The 25,305-nt window shown below is 45.0% G+C and overlaps 1 protein-coding gene across 2 annotated transcripts in view; it reads right to left on the bottom strand.

Annotated features, from left to right (window-relative positions):
* myh11a (myosin, heavy chain 11a, smooth muscle) overlaps nucleotides 1-18,337 on the bottom strand; it is a 59,336-nt gene extending 40,999 nt beyond the window's left edge. For both annotated transcript variants that reach the window (XM_083655953.1, XM_083655954.1), the window contains exons 1-3: nucleotides 18,204-18,337; nucleotides 9,038-9,404; nucleotides 7,304-7,460 (exon numbers count right to left, since the gene is read on the bottom strand). In XM_083655953.1, coding sequence (XP_083512079.1) covers nucleotides 7,304-7,460; nucleotides 9,038-9,379 — 499 coding nt within the window. In that variant the 5' untranslated portion in view covers nucleotides 9,380-9,404; nucleotides 18,204-18,337. The remainder of the gene's footprint in view (nucleotides 1-7,303; nucleotides 7,461-9,037; nucleotides 9,405-18,203) is intronic.
* Between the last annotated feature and the right edge of the window lie 6,968 nt (nucleotides 18,338-25,305).

Raw genomic sequence — 25,305 nt, 5'->3', positions numbered from 1 at the left:
TACATACACACACAACATGCTGTCTGTTCCCTCTGTTCACTTCCTAATTAAGGCAGATGGAGAGAAAGGGAGGAGGGGAAAGGTAGAGGGAGAGAGTGATAGGAAGGGAGAGAGAGAGAGAGAGAGAGAGATACAGAATAAGAGAGACAGCAAGGGGGCCGGTGAACGCTTCGGATACAGGTCCAAAAACAACACTGACACCAAACTCCGAGACAATTCACTGGGATGAAGGAGGGAGAGAGATACCAGCTGCAGGAAAAACAACGATAAAAGAGGAAAAGGCAAAGATATTCACTGCAACGTCATCTAAAACTTTTTTAGAGGAGATCATCCAGCCAAGCAAAGCTGAACCTCTGACAGGCTTATCGAAGTCTCTCCACCTGTCAGACGACTATTGTAAATATTCTCTTTACTGCAGAAGCACAGACAATAACATGCCAGACATCCGTACAGTCAAGCATTTCAGGGGGCAGTATCTCCCCGCGATTTGATTTTTTAAATCTCCTCGACATCAAAGATCAAAGCTAATTCTGAGGAATGGGATTTCAGCCAAGAATCCCATAACGCTTAACAGAGTGTAAAATATTGGATGCTGGACAGTTGAACAGTTGAACAGTTGACTCACACACACTGCAACGCACTGTCACTTTGTTGTTCACCATTACTGTACTGTATTGTATTGTGGTTTGTGTTATGTCTATACGTACTGTGTACAGACATGTCTGTATCACGTGTAGCCTACATAGTTATGTAGGTTTACACCCTTTTTCTGTCGGTCTTTGTGACCATGTCCTTGTGTATGTAAGGCTGAGGGTGCTCAAAGCATAAAGAATTTCATTGTATTATACATTGTATTATACATATGACAATAAACTACTTGAACTTGAACTTGAACTTGAACTTGATAACGCATAGGATTGTTATCTGGATTTGCTGTGGTTACGCACACCACTTCCACTCTTAACACCATTGATTTTTCAGACTGTAGCACTTAGTGGGAAATCCCATCAACAATAAACACCCTCTGCCCGCCAAAATATTTTGAAATAAGGGTTCGTTAAGGGTTCATAGTAGTGTGGTTTTGTTTGGTTCTCAGGGTTTAAGTCTCTTAAAATCAAACTTTTCTCTCATTCATTTTTCTCAAAGACTTATTCATAGCTTTCAAGGGGCGTTACGTGCTGCCGGGAACGCCCACCTGGCGGTCAAAAAAAAAACTTGCCAGCCGTGTCGACTAGTTTCTCACGCTGTGTTTGTTCAGCCAAAATGCCGGATACCTGTTGTGCTATCGGTTGCACTAACCAACGAGGAGACACGCCTGGCTTGTGCTTTTACAGAATGCCGTCGGAGAAAGAAAACTCAGACAGGAGGAGGTTGTGGATTTGTGCGATTAGACGTGGTTCAGTCGCTGGGGAGGGCAAATGGCTTTTTTTCTACCATCAAAGTACACACGTTTTTGCGGCCAACATTTCATCAAAGGTAAGCTCAAGTAACGTTAACGGGGTATTTTAATCATTATTGTAACGTTACTTGAGCTTACCTTTGATAAAATGTTGGCCTCAAAGACGTGTGTACAAACGGCTGAACAAACACAGCGTGAGAAACTAGTCGACTCGGCTGGCAGCGGAATGAACAAGTTTTTTTTTGACTGTCAGGTGGGCGTTCCCGGCAGCACGTAACGCCCCTTGAAAGCTATGAATAGGAACATTAACTAAGCAAAGAAAAATTGGTATGTCTGTCACTTATAGGTAGATTTATATTATAGATAGATTCATCAAGGATTGTAGACTACTCAGATGAATAAATAATAAGCTTTTCATATCTCTATCGTAACTTAAAATAGTTGATTGGTCTACTTCAGCCGTTTAGTCATTTTAAAGCTTCAAGAAAAAGAAAAAAGTCATGCATAGCTGTCACATATCAGCCCTTCATCCCAAGCTGCATTCAATCTTGTATTTGGATTAATACTAGGCCTTTAAATCAAAGTGATTGTGATGTGGGATCAAAATATCCCAAAGAAACAGCAAACCATTTCTTTCTATTTTTTATGTGCTTTGTTAGTTAAGTACAGTAGTAGTAACTTCACCGCCATCGTTGTTTCTGCATTTAGGTTCCAAGCTACATCAGAGCTTTTAACCCCATATGAGCTGGATCACAGCCACGTTCTGATTGGCTGTTCCAAAGACTTACGCTGCCTTCCAGACAACTGGGACCTTCGGATTTGATGACCTCCTACTAGAAAAGGTACACTGGAATGCCACTCAAACTGGGAGCTCCGACTTGAAAACTGGGAGAAAAAAATCGACCCCCACTAGGGTGGGAATCAGTTGTCTGGCGTCACACAACAATGGTCGCAACCATGGAGTACTATATGTATTAGTATTCCAAAGCATGAAGTGCCAAAAAAAATGTATAATGGAATCTGTTACCTTACGCATGGTTGCCACGCCTCATTTTCGTTTAAATATGAAAGGAGGGTGCTCCGCTCGTTGTTAAGCTGTCTTGCTATTTGCCAAAACAAAAAAAATCTTTGTCGTGGTCCGCCATGTTTCTTGCTTGCATTTTGCCTTTGTGCACTGGAATGCTTTGAAGGTGGGGGGTGGGACTTTTCCACTGGGAAACACCCACGTCCCAATTGTCTGGAAGGCAGTATTAGAACGACCTGCTTTAGGAGCTTGGGCTGGATCTGTATCAGTATCCTCTTCACTTCTTGAGATGCATTTTTAAGGACTTTTATGTGATGATTTTTATGAAGTGTTTTTGACCTCGCTTTTATAGGTTACTTTGATCTACCTTGCTTGCATTGCTTTTGCTGTTGATTGTATCTGTTTTATGGTTGTGTCATCATTAAAGCACTTTGTAACTGTGTTTTGATAATACAAGGACATCCACTGGTGTCAATGATTTTGTGTATCTTATTTGCTAAGTGCAATGATGTGATTTAAATTCTGAGCAACCATGAATATAAACATTGGTTGCCATTTGATATAATGGCTCCCTCAAAATGTCAGATGTCTTGGTTCTGAAATATATTAAGTTAATTGAAGAAGAAAAAAAAGTTGAAAATGTTCCTAATTTTCACATTTTTTTTCTTGTACACATACTATGGGATTCTACCACAACCCAGAAATGGTTTCTACATTGTAGCTGTATGGCTTCTCCTGTGCAAGGATGAGCTTAAGAACCAATAAAGATACCAAATACTTTTTTTTTTATTTACAGTGTAATCTAAACACCCTCTTCTTGTTTACTAATGATGACTCATCTGTATTTAGGCAGTGTAGCTGTAGCTGTAAATACAGTTACTGTGCACGATGAGTTACTTGTTGCAATATAAAATCATCCAATGTACACAGTGACAGTGACAGCGACATTCTTAGAGTAAGTCAAAATATTAAGGGACATTATCAGACGTGCTAAAATTCTGAAATATGAAATACAAACAAATTACACTTAAGATATTTATGATATTTAATGGGATAAGGATATGTATGACATTTATTGTGGGCGAATAAATGTATAATTACCATATTCCATTCTATATTCTCCTATTTATTTAGATTACAGAGTGGAGCAGGACATTATTGCACTTGCTTTGTTTAAGCTGATCACATGATGGATCTTCATAGGAGCTGCCAGACTGGATTCTTGTCAGATATCGTTTTTAGCTCCAGTCGAGCAGTACAGGGGCGATGGCCAGACTTTCCAGGCTTAGCCCGAACCTTGGGGAGTCCAGGGGGATGAGATTTTCCCCCAATTTACACCAGCTATATGGACTATGGACTAGCTATATGGATTTTTCAAGCCATTCAACATGATAAAATGCCTAAAAATCTGCACATCATTTGGGGAAAACATGTGTTACCCAGGCGAAGACATGATCCTGTAGACTCCTGCCACCTAAAAAGAGGCAAAACCTGTTACTATTTTTAAGTTACATAACATAGGTAGGTATGAATTTGGTGTAAACAGCATTACTAATTGATATCGGCCCTAACCAATTTGGTGGCCTATGTGAGATTTAATTTGGCCTAGGGCCAGTGTTACGCCAAATTCCATTGCATCCCCACCATATTCTTTGGGCTGTTTTCAGCAGGTACAAACCGCTGAGATTTGCATCCCCCTCCATAAGCCAGGAGAGACCCCCAGGCCTCGAGGTCACCTGTACCGGGATTTTAAGCACCAAAGTCGGCCTCCATGAGCCAGGAGAGTCCCCCCCCTGGCCCTGAAACCTATTTTTGTTATACTATGCTGGAGTAGAGTTCACAGAATGAATGTTTAGCTGAGAAATCTGCTACATTTTTCCATGCCATAATAATCTGGCCTGCTCTAATTGCAAATCAAGGAACCCCAACAATGCCAGGTACATGTGGTCTTCATAAAAAAAAACACATGGGCAGATATGATCTTATAGCATTTGATCTACTCCTGGTCACCCTGTTCTCCTTTTGTCGTCTTTTCTTCGTAACTTCTCTCACTCTCTCAGCTCCACTCATTTACGTATCTCTGGAAAGTCCTCGACTGACAGAAGCAGAGCAGGGGATTCTGGCACAACTTTACCTACTGTACTTCCAAGGTGCATGGAGCAGGGGAAAAGGTCTAAAGATGTCCAAACTCCAGCAACACTTGTAGTCTAGAGGGAGAACAACGCGTTTCGGCTTGTGGCCTTCATCAGGGCCAGTCATCACGGGGCCTGTAACCCTGATGACCCTGATGAAGGGCACAAGCCGAAACGCGTTGCTCTAAGGGTGCAGATATACTTGCTGCCTTTTAACCACGCGATCGCATCTAGATAATCGGCTCCGTTGTGAACGGAATTGTTCACATACTTGCCTATCTGCTACGCGTGCTTGGGCATTGTAGGCTACTGGAGGAGACCGCTAGAGGGCACACCCGGGAATTCACCCTTGTATGGAGCATCCAGATTTGCATGATGTAAACAACAGACACGTCACCAGAGATGGGCGAAGATACATCAAAAAGTATTTTGATACAAATTACAAATACCTGCTCAAAATAATGGACAGAAAAACCAGGAAAAGATCAATCAGAAAGGGAAAAAAAGTCACTGTCGATCCACGCCTTCTAATGTGTTAGACCTCCTACAGAGAACACAATGCATACATTAAAGGGAAATAAACTAGGATGAAAAGTGAGGTATCTAATCTACATGCCAACATTTACATGCCTGTCCAATAGTAAGAGATTTGGCCTGCATCATATCATAAGGCAACCTGAGAAAAAGACTGAGGTAATGGTTTTCTTTGCTTGAGCTTAAATCATCATCTGGCATCATCTCACAGAACTTTGAAGCACACAGAGGAGTGAGCGGTTACGTCAGCTCCAAAGAACATGTCATGTTTCTGATGGGACCAACTGAGCTGAAAGGCAGTGGCACTGGCAGTAGGGCTTAAAGGGCTTTAATTTGACAGTTATTGAGTGTTAACTCAAATTAATAACTCATTAACTCAAATCAACTCTCAATAACTGTCAAACTAGATGAATGATTTCAAAACCGTTTACAGTTTGAGAGTTGATTTGAGTTAATGAGTTATTAATTTGAGTTAGTGTGGACCAGTGATGTCACTGGTCCACAATTTAACACTCAATAACTGTCAAATTAAATGACAGACTTCAAAACCGTTTACAGTTTTCTGATATACTACTGATGTTCTAATGATACAAAGCTGGTTGAAAATGGGTGGAGTGTTCCTTTAAGTGAAAATACAAAGATAGTGTTTCAACACAAGTAATCACACATGGTTTGAATGGTGTCATTCGCACAATGATATTCACATGACATGTCAGCGCAGAGTGTCAGCAGACCTCTGCTTGTGTGGTTAATGGTTTGCTGGGTGGGCAGGGTCAGATCTGTTGATACAGCCTGACATGAAATCAGACTGGACACAAGAGATAAGCCACTGACAACATCAGACTGGACACAGAGATAGGCCACTGTGGGAACTGTGGGAAAACCTAGGCCTCAGGCTTGTGCTGGCTAATTAAGAGTTTGTAAGAGGTTTTTGCTCTCTATACCTATGTACTTGTACTTATTTCTAGAATATTTTGTTTTTTATTTTCCAGAATTACTTCTTCCGATAAACTAAGTTTATTATTTGGAGAAATGACTGTACTTTTGATAAACAAATAGTAACCGTGTCAAAAAGATTAAGATGTATAAAAGGGGTAGGAAACTACAAGCATTAGCTTCTTCCTTCTCCTTTTTTGCACATACATGTAATTTATTTTCTTGGTATAACATGTGAAACCATGTGGAAAATGTCTGATTGTTTGATCTCATGTTCAAAAATAAAAATCTCATTCATACCGTCTATTATAATTACTGGACTGGCTCTATTTACAAATGAAACATATCATCTTCTAAACCAGTGAAAACCGCTGCTCTAGATAATATATGAAGAACGCCGGTTCAATGTGGTATTTATTTGACTGACTGAAAAAGAGAGAAAAATCTCAAAGGAAATGTCCCACTGTCCTCCACCCATCTCTCAATCCACTGTCCTCCACCCATCTCTCAATCCACTGTCCTCCACCCATCTCTCAATCCAGAGGTCAACTGCGCCATTTATGGAAGCGTGGCTTCACCAAGGCCACTATTGTCACCTCTACAACACACAGAGCCCATCAAATACAGCTACAAGCATCTGTGACTGGTTACAGTATATTCTGCACGTTTATTTGTGATGTGTTTTCACATTGCTCTAAAAACTACATAGTTTGAAATAAGATCAAATGATCAGGCAGACAGAAAGCACTGAGTTTTGCATTTGCACCAGCACCCAGCCTAATTGTTGGCCATATTGCGGTGCTGATCACTCACTTTAGTGAACACAGACAGAGCTGCAGGCCAGCCAGCTGTCATCGTCTATCTTCACACAAGACACAAATGAGACATTTGACAGTTGATGCACACAGTTCACCCACGGCAAGCTCTTAAAGCTGTCTGTGAACTCTTCAACACCACACAAATCACTTGGAAAAAGTCTCAGGCCAGCTGCTTGTAGGAGCGTAGGCTAACCGCTAGCTTAGCTCTCAAAAATATTGGCTATTAGTCTCCCTTAAAAATGGGTAAGAATACAGTTATTCGAGTTATTTTGTTGATTCATCATGTGTTGTTATCTTCATTGCCTCAATTGGATGTAATTCTTTAATTTTCCCTACCCAGAGTCATGGGGACTGTGGAAGGCAGAGACACCCCACAGTGCTGCTAACACAGGCAGAATCACACAATCACATTCATACCTATTGGCAATTTAGAGTGTTCAGTCCAGCTGACAAATCGTACCTTGCATCATGTTTCTGTAGGCGTTGTCAGTGATGGAGTAGATGTGAGGAGGGACTTCGTGCCTTTTCTTCCCTTTGTACATGTCAATGATCTTCTCCGAGTAGATGGGCAGCATTTTATATGGGTTCACCACCACGCAGAAGAGGCCGGAGTATGTCTGAGAGCAGAGGAGGGCAAGCCAAGTGAGAGCTGAGGTCAGGTTCAAACATGTACTGAACAGGTACTGAACATATGAATGTGTTTCTATATGGGCTCTATATGGGCTCTACTTTCGTGCTGGACGCTAAAAGACGCTAAAGGTGAACTGGTAATTGCGTCGAGCGCAAATCAAATATTTTGCGCCTGACCGACTCATTGAAATGCAAGCTGTAATCAATTAAACACTCCCATGTAACAAAGTTAACAATGTAACTTCTGGTTTTGCACCATGAGAAAACCAGAGCCAGAGATCAATCAGGGCCACTCACCGCTTCCGTTCGGTAAGACCATTGACATGCCTGTTGAATAGGATGTAAGATGCAGAGATGCATGTTTTGGGAGGTTGGAGAGGCCCTGGGCAGTGGGCACACAGGAGATGAGGGACTGTTTGGCCATGGAGCCGATTCGCCAGTGAGTATATTTAGGTGCACGACGAACATAAATGAAACATAGTTTCAATTGTTTTTTTGTTTTGTTTTGTTGATCAAGTTTTTTCATGTTAGAGGATCATGCGATTCTCTCCGGTTCCCCTCCCTCTCTCGAACGGGTGCCCTGACCGACCAGAGGAGGCACTAGTGCAGCGACCAGGACAGACTTCCCCACCCTCAGCATTGTGCCCGTATGGACGCCCGACCAAGCCGGAGGTAACACGGGGGCTCTAACCTGCGACCCTCATGTTGGTAGGCAGGGAATTGACTGCTGCACTACCCGGACGCTGCTACACTACCCGGACGCCCAGAGTTTAAATTGTTCATGTTTTTATTGTCACAGCTTTGAAAAGAACAAATAGGCACCTCACGGATGAGCAGGTCCATTTCCTCTGTTCCTGTACCTCCCATTCAGATGTGTCTGCCATTGGGAAATTGTGAGTACGTTCTTCTAACGCTGGCACACTGGTATCTAAAGGGATGGAAATCAGCTCCTCTAATTGGCCATAATGAAACCAAACTCCCACCACACCCACATGCCTTTTCTTGTTGTTGTTTTTGTTTTAATGCAACCTCCTTTACAAGTGCGCAGTCCTGCAACATCACCACAACAAACCCAGTTAGACAGGCCTTAAAGCAACAGTGCCGTGAATTAGCGCCAGTGTCTGTGCCTGCGTCCTTATTGACCACAATAGAGCCCTATATGTTTGTTGTGCTTTGTATTTATATACTTGTATTTATATACTTGTAAGGACCAAACTTCAAGGATAAAGGAATGACACGGATAATGAAAAGGATCATGGAAATCTTCCAAATTGAGGACATTTTGCCGCTCCTCACTCAAGAGGCTAATTGAGGGTTAAGGCTTGGGCTTAGGGTTAATGTTGGAATTAGGATTTAGCTTTAGGTTAAGGTAAGGGTTGTGCTTCGGCCGGGTTGAGGTCAGGTTTTTGGCTAACAGTGATTCCCCCTGCACGTTCCGCCAATCACGCAGTAGAATGTAAAGTCGATGGAAGGCAATGGAGAGCCCTCACAAGTGTAGTAATACAAAGCTGTGTGTGTGCGTGTTGTGCGTTTGTTTATATGTGCGCTTGTGCGGTATACTTACATAGATGAGCCCGGAGAAGTACCTCTCGCGGAGGTTGTGCAGCACAGAGGCTTCGTTCAGGCAGGTGAGCTCAGCCATGTCTTCCACCTTGCTGAACTTGGGCGGGTTCATCTTCTGGATGTCGTCCTTGTTGATGGTCACCTTCTTGCCATTGTCAGCCAGCTCCACCAGCACCTCGTCGCCGCGCTCCTCTTTGATGCTGGCCGCCTCGAAGCCATGCTTCTCTGAGGGGATCCACACCAGCTTCTTGGCCGACCAGTCGGCCTGCGCCACGGGACTGTTGATGAAGTCTTTGTCGACATAGAGGAACTTCTCGTCCTCGGTTGGGGCCTTCTTGGACATCTTTGGTTAGGGCGGTGTGGGCCGACTGTTGGAAGCAACACGTGAATGGGAGGTCAGGAAAGAGTGAATGAATCTGAGGTTTAGATGATTTGTTGAGGGGTAAACAAAGGAAGGAAGCAGGGGAGGAAGGGTTAGGAAACCAGGGTCAAGAAAAACTGGTAACACTTTATTTGGATAGTCGGCCGCCGACAGAGTATTTTGTAACATTTCAACACATTAGTCAGCTGACATCAGTTGACATTCAACGATTCAAGTGTTTATGTTTAATAGATTATATGACAATAGAGTATATGTGACAATTCATAAACATACCTACACATATTGCAGTAGGTGCAGGTGTGTGGAACAGGAAGCAAACAGAATCTGTTTGTTGAATCTCAACTAATCAGCTATTAAAACATCTAGAGAGAAAGCCAAACAGTTGAATTGTTGAATGTCAACTACTAAGCTGTTGTGTACAAATACTCTGTAGACTCTCTGTAGGCAGACGGCAGAAAGGGTATACTGTAAAAAGGCATAAATAATGTTAATGTTAAAGATTAAATAGACTTTCTTGTCCGGACACTGAAAGATAAGAATTGGTGTTCAGAGTGCTATAGAGAATCTTATCTTTTATATAAAATTGACAAGTGGGCAATCTCTGTTTGTTTCAATTTGGTCCCGGGAAGTGATGTCACTCAACTGGAAGTGATGTCATCAGTGATGTCACTTGAGCAATTGTACATTGTGACATCGCTGATGATGTCATAGGCAAATGTGACATCATCAGTGATGTCATAAGAGCAATTGTGATGTCATCAGTGATGCAAAGTTGTGACATCATCAGTGAGTTAAAAACAACACACATGGTTAATAAATCAAACACAGGCGGAGACACACATGTAAACTTGTTTCCTGCCTGTGGATGGTAGCTGAAAGAGTTAATATTTTGGCTCCATCGGGGACTTCCAGAGCCCAGTCATTCTCACAGACCCCCACCCACCCTCTGGACCCTACAGTCACACACACACAGACCCCCACCCACCCTCTGGACCCTACAGTCACACACACACAGACCCCCACCCACCCTCTGGACCCTACAGTCACACACACACAGACCCCCACCCACCCTCTGGACCCTACAGTCACACACACACAGACCCCCACCCACCCTCTGGACCCTACAGTCACACACACACACACAGACCCCCACCCACCCTCTGGACCCTACAGTCACACACACACAGACCCCCACCCACCCTCTGGACCCTACAGTCACACACACACAGACCCCCACCCACCCTCTGGACCCTACAGTCACACACACACACCCACCCTCTGGACCCTACAGTCACACACACACAGACCCCCACCCACCCTCTGGACCCTACAGTCACACACACACAGACCCCCACCCACCCTCTGGACCCTACAGTCACACACACACACCCACCCTCTGGACCCTACAGTCACACACACACAGACCCCCACCCACCCTCTGGACCCTACAGTCACACACACACACACCCACCCTCTGGACCCTACAGTCACACACACACAGACCCCCACCCACCCTCTGGACCCTACAGTCACACACACACACACAGACCCCCACCCACCCTCTGGACCCTACAGTCACACACACACAGACCCCCACCCACCCTCTGGACCCTACAGTCACACACACACAGACCCCCACCCACCCTCTGGACCCTACAGTCACACACACACACCCACCCTCTGGACCCTACAGTCACACACACACAGACCCCCACCCACCCTCTGGACCCTACAGTCACACACACACAGACCCCCACCCACCCTCTGGACCCTACAGTCACACACACACACCCACCCTCTGGACCCTACAGTCACACACACACAGACCCCCACCCACCCTCTGGACCCTACAATCACACACACACACACCCACCCTCTGGACCCTACAATCACACACACACACACCCACCCTCTGGACCCTACAATCACACACACACACACCCACCCTCTGGACCCTACAGTCACACACACACAGACCCACCCTCTGGACCCTACAGTCACACACACACACACACACCCCCACCCACCCTCTGGACCCTACAGTCACACACACAAACCATTTCACTCCCTCCTTTAGATAGAAAAGATTGAGGCTGGGAAAGGGCTTTTAATTAGGTCAATGACAAAGACGGGTTCACTGATCAACAACTTCATCTGAAATATCCCTAAACAAGCAATGCTTATCACACTTTATTCATACTCAATCCAGAAGTCATTGCTCAATTAACAACATCCATTTCCCCCATCTCTTTCTCCCCTCATTTCTCTCTCTCTCTCTCTCTTTCTCCCCTCATCTCTGTCTCTCTCTCTCTCTTTCTCCCCTCATCTCTGTCTCTCTCTCTCTTTCTCCCCTCATCTCTGTCTCTCTCTCTCTCTCTCTCTCTTTCTCCCCTCATCTCTGTCTCTCTCTCTCTTTCTCTCTATCTCCCCTCATCTCTCTCTCTCTCTGCTACAAGGCTTCAGTCCCGTGCTGCGATGACCATATATGGACCCCTTCTCTGGAGCAGGGCTCTTTTCTGCGGACCTAAACAGTAAGGCAAGTGAACTCCCAAACAAAGCCCATATAGGGAATAGTATGTCTCCAGTCTGCCTCGTCGTTTACTCCAAAATGATAACAGGGAGGCAAGCAGCCTGAGGGGGGCCTCAGGCTTTAACACTCATGGTTCATACGGGCCCCTAGAGGCCACATCCACTGACGACAGTATGGACTATACCTGGGCCTGGGACACCCTAGCATTGGGAGAGGTACCTGCAGTGGGAGGTACTGTGATGTGGGAAGGGGTGCCCAATTCTGTGAATCACTCACAGCATTTTTTTTTAAATGTCTGTGTATCTGCTCAATAGCACTTGGAAACATTGCACAAACTGCAGAACTAGGGAGCAGATACTGTAAATATATCAACATGCACTAATATGAATCGGTCACCAAACACTGCTAAAAAGATGCTGCTAAATGATCCAGGGAGTCCAATTCTACACCTGAACGACGGTACGATCTCTCAAAGCTTAGAACTGATGTTGAACTACGGAGTAGACAAACTGGCCATCATTCTTGGATTACACACAATGATTCACTCCAGTCCACAGACTAGTGAGTCAGAGCCATTACTTCCATCCATCCACCCTCTTCCATCTTCCCATACAGAAGAAATCTGCTGCAGCATTTCAGTGAGTGGGAACTATGCAAAAAGGCCACTGTGCCTCCTGGGAAAGACTGTAAATCTAGGCTCAGGGGACCAGCCAAGCCAAACCACCCAGAAACTACTGAAAGATTGCATAAATTAATTGGAGTCAGAGACAGAGACACTTCCTATTTATGAAACACTGGCAATGCACAAAGCCAGGAAGCCAAGAAATACTTCTGGAGAACTCAACTGAAGACATGAGGGACCAGCTGACGCATTGATGATCAACTGTTTCTGAGGAAAGAGTAATTGGACTTTTTTCCTGACACTGCCCCATGCTGCAGCAAGTACAGCCAATCAGGTCCTGACACTGCCCCATGCTGCAGCAAGTACAGCCAATCAGGTCCTGACACTGCCCCATGCTGCAGCAAGTACAGCCAATCAGGGTCCATCTCTGCCTTCAACTTTCCTCACCACCAGCGATGCAATGATTAGAGATCTTGATGGTACAATTAAAGTGTGTGGAAAATGTTCTTATGTGTTTACAATACATTCATGTTACTGTTAGTAGATTTGTTAACTACTAGGCATCTCGCATGCTCGATTCCTAGGCTCGCCCGCCCTGTAGCTCACCGAGCTGGCCCTGCAGCTCAGCTGTTGGCCTCGCCTGCTCTATTGGCACAGCTCAACTTCACATCACTGATGACATTGCTGATATTCAGTCAATGACAGTGACACTCAGTGAGTGATCAGTAGTGAGAGAAAAGTAGTGACATCATCAGTGGTTGAGTGTGTGCGTGCGTGTCTGTGTCTTGTGTTTTGTGTGTGCATGTGTGTGCCTGTGTGTGTGTCTGTGTGTGTCACTGATGACAGCATCAGTCAGTGATGTCATCAGTGACATCATCACTGAACAATAGCCTTGTGTGTGTGTGTGTGTGTGTGCGTGTGTGTGTGTGTGAATTTATGTCATCAGTGACATCATCACTGAACTATAGCGTCATCACTGAACTATAGCTGTGTGTGTGTGTGTGTGTGTGTGTGTGTGTGAGTGAATTTATGGCATCACTGATGTCATCAGTGGAATTTATGACATCACTGATGATGTCATAAACAGACAAAACGTTAGTTCCATCTGCGTAGTTCCTTCTTGGTGCTTGTCTACAAACTGTATGATAGTGCTGTCATCGTTAGGTGAATGGGAAAAACACAAAGTGAACTTGCTTGATTAACCAGAACTGAGTGGAGGGCCGTATTATATTTTGAGAGACAAGCCAAGGGCCGCTTAAAATCGTTCCGCGGACCGCAATTGGCCGCCGGGCCAGACTTTGGACATGCCTGCCCTAGGGGGGTGATTATGTTTTGTGGTCTGTGACAACTAGTGAAATTGTGTTGCTGAAATAAAGGGTGACCTTTTAACTCAACAGTTATAGTTATAGAGTTGTCTCTGCGTTGTTCCACAGATCCATGTCCCTTTTTTGAGAGTGAGAACAGTAACAGTCGGTGTAGCTGAGCCTTTACGGTTACAAAACCAACTGCGGTTAACAGTGAAATCAGTTAATTGCTGCACCCCATGAACTACTGAAAGACTGCGTAAATTAACTGAAGTCACACAGGGACATTTCCTATGAAATCAGTGAAATCAGTTCATTGCATCCCTACCATAAACTTCTGAAAGATTGTGTAAATTAACTTGAGCCAGAGAGGGACATTTCCTATTTATGAAACACTGCGAAGCACAGCCAATGGACAAACCAAGAAAGTAAGAAATACTTGTGAAGAAGTGTTCTGAAGACGTGAGGGACCAGAGATACTTTGTGAGGGACCAGAGATGCTTTGATGAAGACGTGAGGGACCAGAGATGCTTTGATGAAGATGTGAGGGACCAGAGATGCTTTGATGAAGATGTGAGGGACCAGAGATACTTTGATGAAGACGTGAGGGACCAGAGATACTTTGATGAAGACGTGAGGGACCAGAGATGCTTTGATGAAGACGTGAGGGACCAGAGATGCTTTGATGAAGATGTGAGGGACCAGAGATACTTTGATGAAGACATGAGGGACCAGAGATACTTTGATGAAGACGTGAGGGACCAGAGATACTTTGATGAAGACGTGAGGGACCAGAGATGCTTTGATGAAGACGTGAGGGACCAGAGATACTTTGATGAAGACGTGAGGGACCAGAGATGCTTTGATGAAGACGTGAGGGACCAGAGATGCTTTGATGAAGACGTGAGGGACCAGAGATGCTTTGATGAAGACGTGAGGGACCAGAGATGCTTTGATGAAGATGTGAGGGACCAGAGATACTTTGATGAAGACATGAGGGACCAGAGATACTTTGATGAAGACGTGAGGGACCAGAGATACTTTGATGAAGACGTGAGGGACCAGAGATGCTTTGATGAAGACGTGAGGGACCAGAGATACTTTGATGAAGACGTGAGGGACCAGAGATGCTTTGATGAAGACGTGAGGGACCAGAGATGCTTTGATGAAGACGTGAGGGACCAGAGATACTTTGATGAAGACGTGAGGGACCAGAGATACTTTGATGAAGACGTGAGGGACCAGAGATACTTTGATGAAGACGTGAGGGACCAGAGATGCTTTGATGAAGACGTGAGGGACCAGAGATACTTTGATGAAGACGTGAGGGACCAGAGATACTTTGATGAAGACGTGAGGGACCAGAGATACTTTGATGAAGACGTGAGGGACCAGAGATGCTTTGATGAAGACGTGAGGGACCAGAGATACTTTGATGAAGACGTGAGGGACCAGAGATGCTTTGATGAAGACGTGAGGGACCAGAGATACTTTGATGAAGACGTGAGGGACCAGAGATACTTTGATGAAGACGTGAGGGACCAGAGATACTTTGATGAAGACGTGAGGGACCAGAGATACTTTGATGAAGACGTGAGGGACCAGAGATACTTTGATGAAGACGTGAGGGACCAGAGATACTTTGATGAAGACGTGAGGGACCAGAGATACTTTGATGAAGACGTGAGGGACCAGAGATGCTTTGATGAAGACGTGAGGGACCAGAGATACTTTGATGAAGACGTGAGGGACCAGAGATGCTTTGATGAAGACGTGAGGGACCAGAGATGCTTTGATGATCAACTGTTTCTGATGAAAGAGTAATTGGACTTTTCCTGACACTGCCCCCGTGCTGCAGCAAGTGCAGCCAATCAGGGTCCATCTCTCCCTTTAACGTCCCTCACCACCAAATGCCTGTCTGCTCACACACACTTGCACTCTTTGCTCAATACATTTGTAACCCCCTTATACCCCCCTTTTCTGTTGCAGCCGCCCACGCGGCTTTGTTCTCAGCTACAGTAGCGTACGCTGTGGACAGCTGTCTGAGGGGGGCTGACAGGGACGCAGGCAGTTTGACACAGCCTGACTAGATGATGAGGAGTGTTTGTCAACACATGCACAGGAGAAGGGGAGGAGAGGATAGATGGGGGTAAAGTACAGTACTGCCACCCTTTTCAGTTTGCTTTCACCAATACAAACCGCTTGAAGATAAGAAACGTGTGTCCATCGGAAAAACAAAAATCATAAAAATAAACGATGGGTGCAGAATGAGTGACCCAGAATGAATCTGACCCCAGAGACTAACTGACCTTTCTATTTTTAGAAGATGGGGGGTGACATTTGGGCCTGTGAACTACTGTATTCCCTTCCTTCCCCTTCCTGGCTGCATCATAGGGCTGCTCAATTCATCGGATTTTAATCTCAATTACAATTTTGGATTCCCACAATTATGAAAACAAGATCATCGAGATAAAACAATTGTAATTTTTTTATATATTATTTATTTTAGTTAGCCTATCTAAAAACAAGAATACTTTTATTTTTGTTTTTCCCTTAAATTATATTTAAAGTTCAAAGACATCCAGTATTAAAAATGTTTTTTTTCCCCCCAAATTAAATAAATGCACGATGTTGCCAAAGTCAATGAGTAATCGCGTTAATTAATCGTGATCTTATTATCAGTCAAAATAATCGTGACTATGATTTTTGCCATAATCGAGCAGCCCTACTGCATCACAACATTATTTCCTATCGGCATCTAGCTAATGAACCCTGAAACGTTAGGATTTACATGCCTATGTGCAAAACGGTTCAGAATTACACCATGAAAATAATGAAATGATGAAAACAACACTCATCGGTCATCGCCCCCGTGTGGGAAAATCCTTGCTTGGGTTTAGACTGCAGGATTCTGTTAGTCCATTTAAATACAATTTAGACAACTGGAGGAACTCTCTGTTTAAAGAAAGCAACAGTCACATCACACAAAAGTGCAATCCATCTCAGACCAGACAAATGCCTGGATAATAAAAGAGTTACATGGCCTTCAGCTACAGTATAAGCTTTCTGGGAAACTCGAGGCTCAGTTTCTCATGCTCTGTTGAGTAATCCTGTGAGTTGGATCAGTCCTGGACTGGTCAAGATATGTAAGGTGGATGTGAGAGTAATGCTACTGTTGCTTCAGGCTCCTGAGAAACATGAACTGTTCTCTCATAGATCTCTGCATGGACTGACACAATTTATAATACATCTATAAAGAGGAACCACATATATACCACAAGCTTTCAGCTTTGATGACACTCTCCTTCAGTATTAGGTTCCATCACTGAGGCTAGTTATTATTGCTTTGATGTGAATGCAAACTGCAACAGGATTCTGCATCTTCAGTCCACAACAGACAGTTTTATACAAGTGCATTTGGAGAACAGGAAACTCCATGGTTATAGTGCGGAGAGCCTGTTTCTTAACTGAGATCCCGAGACCAAACTTCCCCTAACGTCCTATAGGTTACTATGGCATGGTAACTGCTTCTAACGGAGCAAAAAGATAGCATATGAAAAGGAATGGAGGGATTAGTGAAATCTAACATCATTTTGACAGAACATTAGAAGCTCTGCATGCCTCCAGCCATCCACACACACTAAAGTGCACAGTGTACTACACGCACACTAAAGTGCACAGTGTACTACACACACACTAAAGTGCACAGTGTACTACACACACACTAAAGTGCACAGTGTACTACACACACACTAAAGTGCACAGTGTAACACTAAAGTGCACAGTGTACTACATTTGTTGCAAACACAAGTGGTAGTTGATACAGAAGGAATACTTTGACAACTATCCCTGCACAATGCAGCTGAAATCCAGTCAGTCCTATGCTGTAAAATGTAGCAGTTTGATAACTTGTTTACAGTCACAAACTATTTGACAGTTTGGGAGGTTTGAAGCGCTGCTTGTGCGAAATGAACAGATAGATGCTGCTCAGCCTCAAGTAGGAGATCTAGATCTAAATATGAAAACTTTTGATCCTTCACTTCTAGAAAGCAGCGGTCCAAAAAACAAATAGAAAGAAATAGTTAAAGACTTCATTAAAAGGCTATGTGACTAATTAAACATGACCAACGTGTGACAGCTGTCTTCGTCATATAGGCTATGTATGGCTAACTGATGCAAAGTGTTTATGTTTCTTAACATTTCTAATTCATCAACTCGATACATTTTAGACATGCGCAATATTAGCGCCTCTCCCAGAGGGATGCGCCACCGACGACTAGTGCGTCTCAACATCAGCAGCACCTGTGATCATAAAGAGTCAATACTTACATAATATGAAGAAATGTCTGCTCAGGGGGGGTTGGGTTTGGAAAGTTAGGTTTTGGAGCGGCCCGTCGTTGACGATACTCCAAAAAACGAACAGTCCAACTGGCCCCGGTCAAACACAGAACCTTTTAAACTGGGCTTTCCTGCGCGAGGGTGGAGCCGCACGAGCGGACCCTCCTCTCTGTCCAATATCATCAGCAGCATCAATTCACATGTGCAGGATGCAGGGAGGGACGCATGCGCACTGGCAGCAGAGCTGGCTTCAGTTTAGTGAGCAAAACATGTCATGAGGTTGAACGAAGACCACGAGAAGACATGTTTTCTGATAATAACGTGACACACAGACGTCTCACCTGAGTGATCTTCACACTGTCAAACTAAAACTCATAGTGCCATTTTGTGAAATCGACTCATCTTTATCTGGCATGATTAACACCTATCCTAGCCTACTAGCCTAGTCTAGATGTTTTTCAATTTTAACTTGTGCTAGTGGAATTTCCAGTTTGTTTGAATGAAGTTACACTAGGATAGCCTATGTATGTATGTAGCCTATGTAGCCTACTACCCCTGAAGGGTAATAATTTCAATAGATTTCCGAACCATAACACAATGACACAGAATGCATGACTATTTTGGTCATGATTTCATCACTTTCTGTAATAAAACATACAACAGTGTGTGATGACCCTCTGACTCTCCTGGTATGGCCCTGCCTTGCAGGAGCGGGTGTTGGGGTTGTTAGGCTGATTGGCTACACCTGGGCTTTAAAAGCCTGCAGACCATAGTCTCTCTCCATCCTCACATAATGTACATTTTCACATTTCACATTTTGTTCCGCTCTTCTGTTGAATGTAATTTAGTTTGTGTTGTCTAGTTATTTCCCCTTAGTTTTACATAATAAATTCATGTTTTAACATTTCATTTGGCATATGACTCCCATCATGTTACTTCCCGACTCAAGGAAGTAACAAATGAGGAGTCATTCACCAAAGTAAAAGTTAAAACAACAATTTATTATCTAAAACTAAAGGGAAAATAACTATAGACAACACAAACTACAATAAACAAAAGAACAGACAAAAGGTGCATTGGTGAGGAGGGAGAAGAGACTGAAGGTCTTCTTAAGCCCAATGAGTGCACCGGGCCCAGGTGCACCCAATCAGCCTAATGACCCCCACACCAGGCTCCTGCAAGACAAGGCCAGGAGGCCTTATCAGACGGGGGACTCTGGGACAAAATCTTATCAAATGGGGGTCCGTGGTCTAATTTGTGTCAGTTTAGGGGTCATTGATGTGAAAAAGTTTGAGAACCACTGATCTATCTGATCTAAATGATGTATCTTGGAGTTCACTATAAAGTAAGTTTGTCTATCATGCACATAGCAAGTATAATCCACTACAAGTATGCAGCTGCTGCATACTATATGGTGAACTGTGTATTAATCATGTGATACAAGAGGAACTCAAACTATATAAACCCTGAAAAAATAAATAACTGGATTTCAGTTCATCAATTAATGCATTCAACTTGGAAACAGGAATCAGCATGACAAGACATGTTTGATTGAACTTACACTGTACATGTATTCTTTTAAGTTTAAGTTTAAGTTTTTAAGCCCATAGTTTTACACCAATGATTCGCAAAGAGACAAAAACGGTTGCAGGGAAAAGTTGCAGTGGTGTAAACTGTCTTCTCTCATCTGGACTCCAGGTGACAGATGGGTGTCCCCAGCAAGTTGCAGTGACTGGTTGCAAGTTTCAACTAGTCTCGTTGCAAATCAGTGGTGTAAACTGTGCTTTACAGTACTTAGCTTTTCTACAATAGAACAGCTTTTCTACATTAGAACAACTAGTGTAAATAATGCTCTTTGACCTACCTATTCAGTACTACTTCAGTCAACTCACAATTTTAACAAGGAAACGTGTGTTTTTAAGTTGAACTACCTTTACAGTATGTTGTTTGCAGTGATGGACCTATACAATAACACATGCTCTCCTGGACTATGATATTGGTGTGTGTGTGTGTGTGTGTGTGTGTGTGTGTGTGTGTGTGTGTGTGTGTGTGTGTGTGTGTGTGTGTGTGTGTGTGTGTGTGTGTGTGTGTGTGTGTGTGAGCAGTGGCGTGCCTGACCAAGTTGGTGCCCTAGGCAAGATTTTTGCTGGTGCCCCCCCCCCCCCCCCAAAGAAAATATAATAAAAATGATATCGCAGCTAATTCCACCACAAATACTTATACAGTCACACAAACTGACGTCATGTCACTGCTAAAACTGCTGCCTGCAGGGCAGGCTCAGAATCGCCCTTCCCCCACTCTGGGAAAAAGCTCCGAGCAGGTAGAAGGGGGTGCGGTCGCGCAGGGGGTGGGGTGGTATGGATTAGGGACCATGGTGAAAGTGCTGCAGCCAGGCCCGTAGCCAGGTTTTGAGGAATACTGAGGTCGTTTTAGCGTGGGTTGGGGGGCCCAGGGGGGGCTGTGCCCCCCCGGATAGAAAATGTTGTCCATTTTAAAGTAAAATGCTTCAATCTGGTGCACTTTGAGAGCAAAATTAAGAGGCTAGATCTATAAAGAACTACAGACATCATGTTAGATTAATATCCTCTTTAACTGTGCTGTTGCTTTAAAATGATACAAAAAATAAATGTCTCCCCATATAATATAATTTATATTCTGCATACAGGTCACATGGCAGAATACTGCTCAATTAAATAGAATGGCCCATTTACACAAACATCACTTACAGGGTAGTTACTTATCCATTCACTTCAATAGAACTGTCCCCAAAGTCTAGCCCCAATCTAGCCTCAATGCAAAATCTGAATGTTGTGAGTTATCTTTCTTCCTTCTAGCACACAGAGAGGAAGCAAATTGTTGCATTTCTGATCAAAACTGTCACATTAAAACATCAATGACAGATGAATAGATCTGGGGGCCGGGGCTATTTTTCCTTTTTTTTGGGGTACCGAGGCCATGACCTCGGTGTCCTCAATGGTAGCTATGGGCCTGGCTGCAGCCCAGAAAGCCAGAATTAGAAAAATTATTTCACTATTATTTAAAGACTTAAGACGTTGTTGTGCTTATTTTTTGTCTACTTTTGCAAAATAATAGTAGGTCTATTATCATGAAAAAGTATTTGTAAAAAAAATATATATATATATATATATTTTTTTTTACCCTCTCTGGCGCCCCTAACGGCTCAAGCGCCCGTAGCATTTGCCTAGTTCGCCTAATGGACGGCATGCCACTGTGTGTGAGTGAGAGAGAGAGAGAGAGGGGGGAGAGAGGGGGGGAGAGTGAGGGAGAGTTTGTACAATGGGGTGTCAAATCAGGTTTGACAAATTATAGTTTATTAGTTGTGTTGTTAAACTCCCATTTCCTCATAAGGCTTACTGCCCCCCCCCCCCCAAATGGTTGCCAACCAATTTCTGTTGACTTCATTAAAACCTATGTGAATTAATAATTTATTTATTCCTTCACTGCATATCTTGCAATCTTATCTATTCTACAATATACAGTCTGAACAGTCATATCCAGGAGTATAACATATTCCATTTCCCATGGTCCAGCTCACACCGTGGGGTAAATTAATCAAAATCCCCCTCAAATGATGCGGTTACATGATCAAACCCCACACCCTGCTGGGTTTACCCCCCCACCCCCCCCACCCCCACCCCACCCACCAATAAGGATCAAACCCTGCAATCTGCCGGGTGGGTTTACCCCCTCCTCATAAGGGGTTTACCCCCTCCTCATAAGGAGAATCAGCACAGGAATCTCCCCCTTATTGTAGCTGCTCCAGAGAGATTCCCCTGATACACTTAGCAGGATGAGTGTGAGCATCCAAGTGTGTCCTCGTTACGCACATCGCATTCCACTATCACTAGAACCCACACACACACACACACACACACACACACACACACACACACACACACACACACACACACACACACCCTCCCTCATAGCATCCATCCCTCCTGCTTCCAGCTTCAAACCAATGGAGCTTCCTATATAAGGACAGTGTTCTATTTGGTCCAATAAATCACGCTGCTTGCTTGATAGCCCGGGCTTGTTCGGTGCCAGAAACGCACAGCGCAGCACCGGTATGTGTGTGTGAAACCCGATGACAGACCCAAGACCAGCATGGAGGACCTCTGGGCTCCCTCTGGCCAACATCACGCAGGCATGTAGACGGTGGGACGGCGCAACGTGGAGGTACCGGGGGAGGGATGGAGGGGGGGGGGGGGGGGGGGACGAGGGAGAGGGAGGGAGCACAAACGAGAGAGGGAGACAGAGGAGGAGGGAAAGAAAGAGGGAGATACACTGAACAGAGAGGTTGCAGTGTGTGCCATATAAGGACAGTGGGGTCTGTATGGAATCCCGGGAGCTTTCTGTGTTACTTTGAAAGTCTAGCACAGGCGAGCACCCTGAGCCCCAGTGACTAAATATGGTCCAGCAGCAATAGCATTTGTTCAAACAAACAATGTTGCTTCTATGGGGATAACTCTATTATTGACCTGTTTTTAACTGTCAGAGACAACGGGGTCTTATTTCTAATCATGACGTGAGATGACTAAGTTATGGGGGACAGAGTGTTGGAGAGAGACCCCTCTGGGCCCCTACAGAAGCACTATATTTTAATTCTACACAAATATCCTCATATTGGGGTTGGAGAAAATTACATTTTCACTTTCCACCACTAGGGGCACTAGCCTCGTCCCATATATAGGAGCGACGGGGCGTGGTAACGCCGTTCTCAGCCTTCTTCTCATCCACGAAGGAAGCACATCAGCTCTGTTGCTAGCTAGCTTAACTGTTCACTAGTGGTTTAGCGACCGCATCAAGCACACTGACATAAGTGATGGAGCGTTAGTTAGTGACAGAGACTACACCTCTCTCAACTTAGAGAAAATTATCCTCGACGAGAAAGAAAGACACTTTTTCGTCACTCGACTAACTTTGCCTGAGTCACTCTCAGCGTCAGTAACTTTGCCCGAGTCACCGTCATTGGAAAAAGTGTCCAGTGTTATCTTGCCAGATTTCAACAACGCTATTATGTCTAGCTCCCGCACTAGCCAGAAGAGAGAGTCCTCCCCGGATCCCCCGAGCCTGCCCGTGGATTATCGAGGATTTCTGGCCAGGACCCTCATTCCCTCTGCATTGGTTCCACGCAAGCCAAGCCGTGGAGTCCCCGGGCTCGTGTGAGCACTGCAGCCAATTCAAGCTAACAGCGCTTTGCAAACGCCTGAGGCAAGCCACCTCTATCAGAGATGGAGATCCACCCATCCGGTTGACCCAGGCGAGGACGATGACTCCCGCACCAAATCACCTCCTTGGAGAGCAAGGATGCGAGCGCTTAGGGAGTTTCCCAGCTACCGACAGTGGAACCAGGGGTGGCATCCCACCTTCTCACCGGGGGCAACAAAGGAGCCGGGGCTACCTCTGCTTTCATCATCCTACCCACCAAGGATTCTGAACCTTTTCTGTCTGGTCTGACCCACCGCAACTACAGGGCTAGTGCTACCGTCTCAGGGCTCTCAACGTCACTACCATGCTCTGCTTTTACAAGCTCTGCAGGCAGTGTCTGGAGACGATGGATGCAGGAAAGATGCGTAAGATCCTGCTGTGCGAGGAACTGTGCCTCAACACCCAGCTCATAGCCATTCAAACCACGGGGAGAGCACCGCCATCCTCCAAGAGAGAGCATGATGGCTGGCCATGACTACCATCAACGAGAGTGACAGGGATACCCTTATAGACTCCTCCATCTCCTCCTCCATCTCCCCCAACCGGGTTATTCGGCTCCTCCATGTCTTCCCTCCAGCAGATCTGCGAGGCGAAGAAGGATGACGAGGCGCTCCAACTGTTCCTCCCTGTCAGAAGGCCCAATCCCACCCAACATGCCCAGTGCAAGTCGTTTGCCCAGGCTTCCGCCTTAAAACCTCCGGAGAAGCGCCAGGGCAACCAGGCTGCTGCCAGATGGCCCCCTCACCCTCTGAGGGCCCAGGAAGCTGCAGCAGCCCCACAGGCTTCCTCTTCTCCACCTAACCGGTCCGGCAAGAAGAAGAAGACGGGGTGATACCCAACCTATTCCCCCTGTTCCGCCGGAGCCCCGTTCCCCCGGCTTAACGAGTTGGGTTTCCAGTGTGCCAGAGCCGAGTCCTACAGCCGCTTCAGCGAGAACCGGCCAACAGGTCTCCAGACATCGTTACAGACGATGCAGTCGTTGCCTTCCCAACCCATCATGTCACAAGCACCAATGTTCTTTCAGTGAGAAAAATATTAAAGTGTGTAAAGCTGACGCATCCAGGCCACAGCCAAGGGCGCAGCATAATATTGATAATAATAATATAGTATAATCAGAGAGCCTAGCTCTCTGGGCCTGGCTCGTGAGTGGCTGGATCTGCTTCCTAGTGTGCTCGCCACTATCCGGAACTAAAGGGCTCATGGTCACAGGTGGAAGCTGTTCCAAAATTGGTGCCAAAAAAATTTGCAGTACGCCCAGAAAAGATGTGAATCCACGAAATTTAGAGTGTTCTCCCGTTGAGTTACTGTTTAGAGAGGCTGATTATAGGGGCCAGCGCTACCGCAGCTGACCACTGCGAGCCTGTGCGAGGTTCTTTTGGCACTGTCACGCTTCCAAAAATAAAAAATGGCGGAGGCTGCTGGGCGCTGATGTTGCAATGGGGCAATATGGAGCTGTCATTTCTTTCCATAAAAGTTCTTTGCCTCTGTTCTGAGAAAGCCAACACAAAGACCAACTTGGTTAGGTGCGTCACAACAGAAGTGGTGTGTGCTCACGAGTCGCACCTCCTGTTCTGACTTTGCCAAAATCAGCCAGTCGTCCAGATGGGTCACCAAGTGAATGCCCACGAGCCTGAACCGGGCTATCGCTGCCACCGTCCAGCGGACAAACACCCTCGGGCTTAGGGGATAGAGAGAGGGGGATAGCCCATTCTCCACACTGTGCATGACCAGGACGACCCCTCCAGCGACCGCAGGCTGGTGGGACAACGTGGGCTCTTTATGATCACTTTGGATTTGATTTATTTTGTTTTTATTATTGGCCGTTGGCCGTGACCTGGATGTGGACATTATTATATTTTTC

This window comes from Poromitra crassiceps, assembly GCF_964638095.1.
Source record: "Poromitra crassiceps genome assembly, chromosome: 19".
NCBI classification, from domain to species: domain Eukaryota; kingdom Metazoa; phylum Chordata; class Actinopteri; order Beryciformes; family Melamphaidae; genus Poromitra; species Poromitra crassiceps.
Note: the sequence above shows the minus strand (reverse complement) of the source record. Positions and strands in the feature narration are given on the sequence as shown.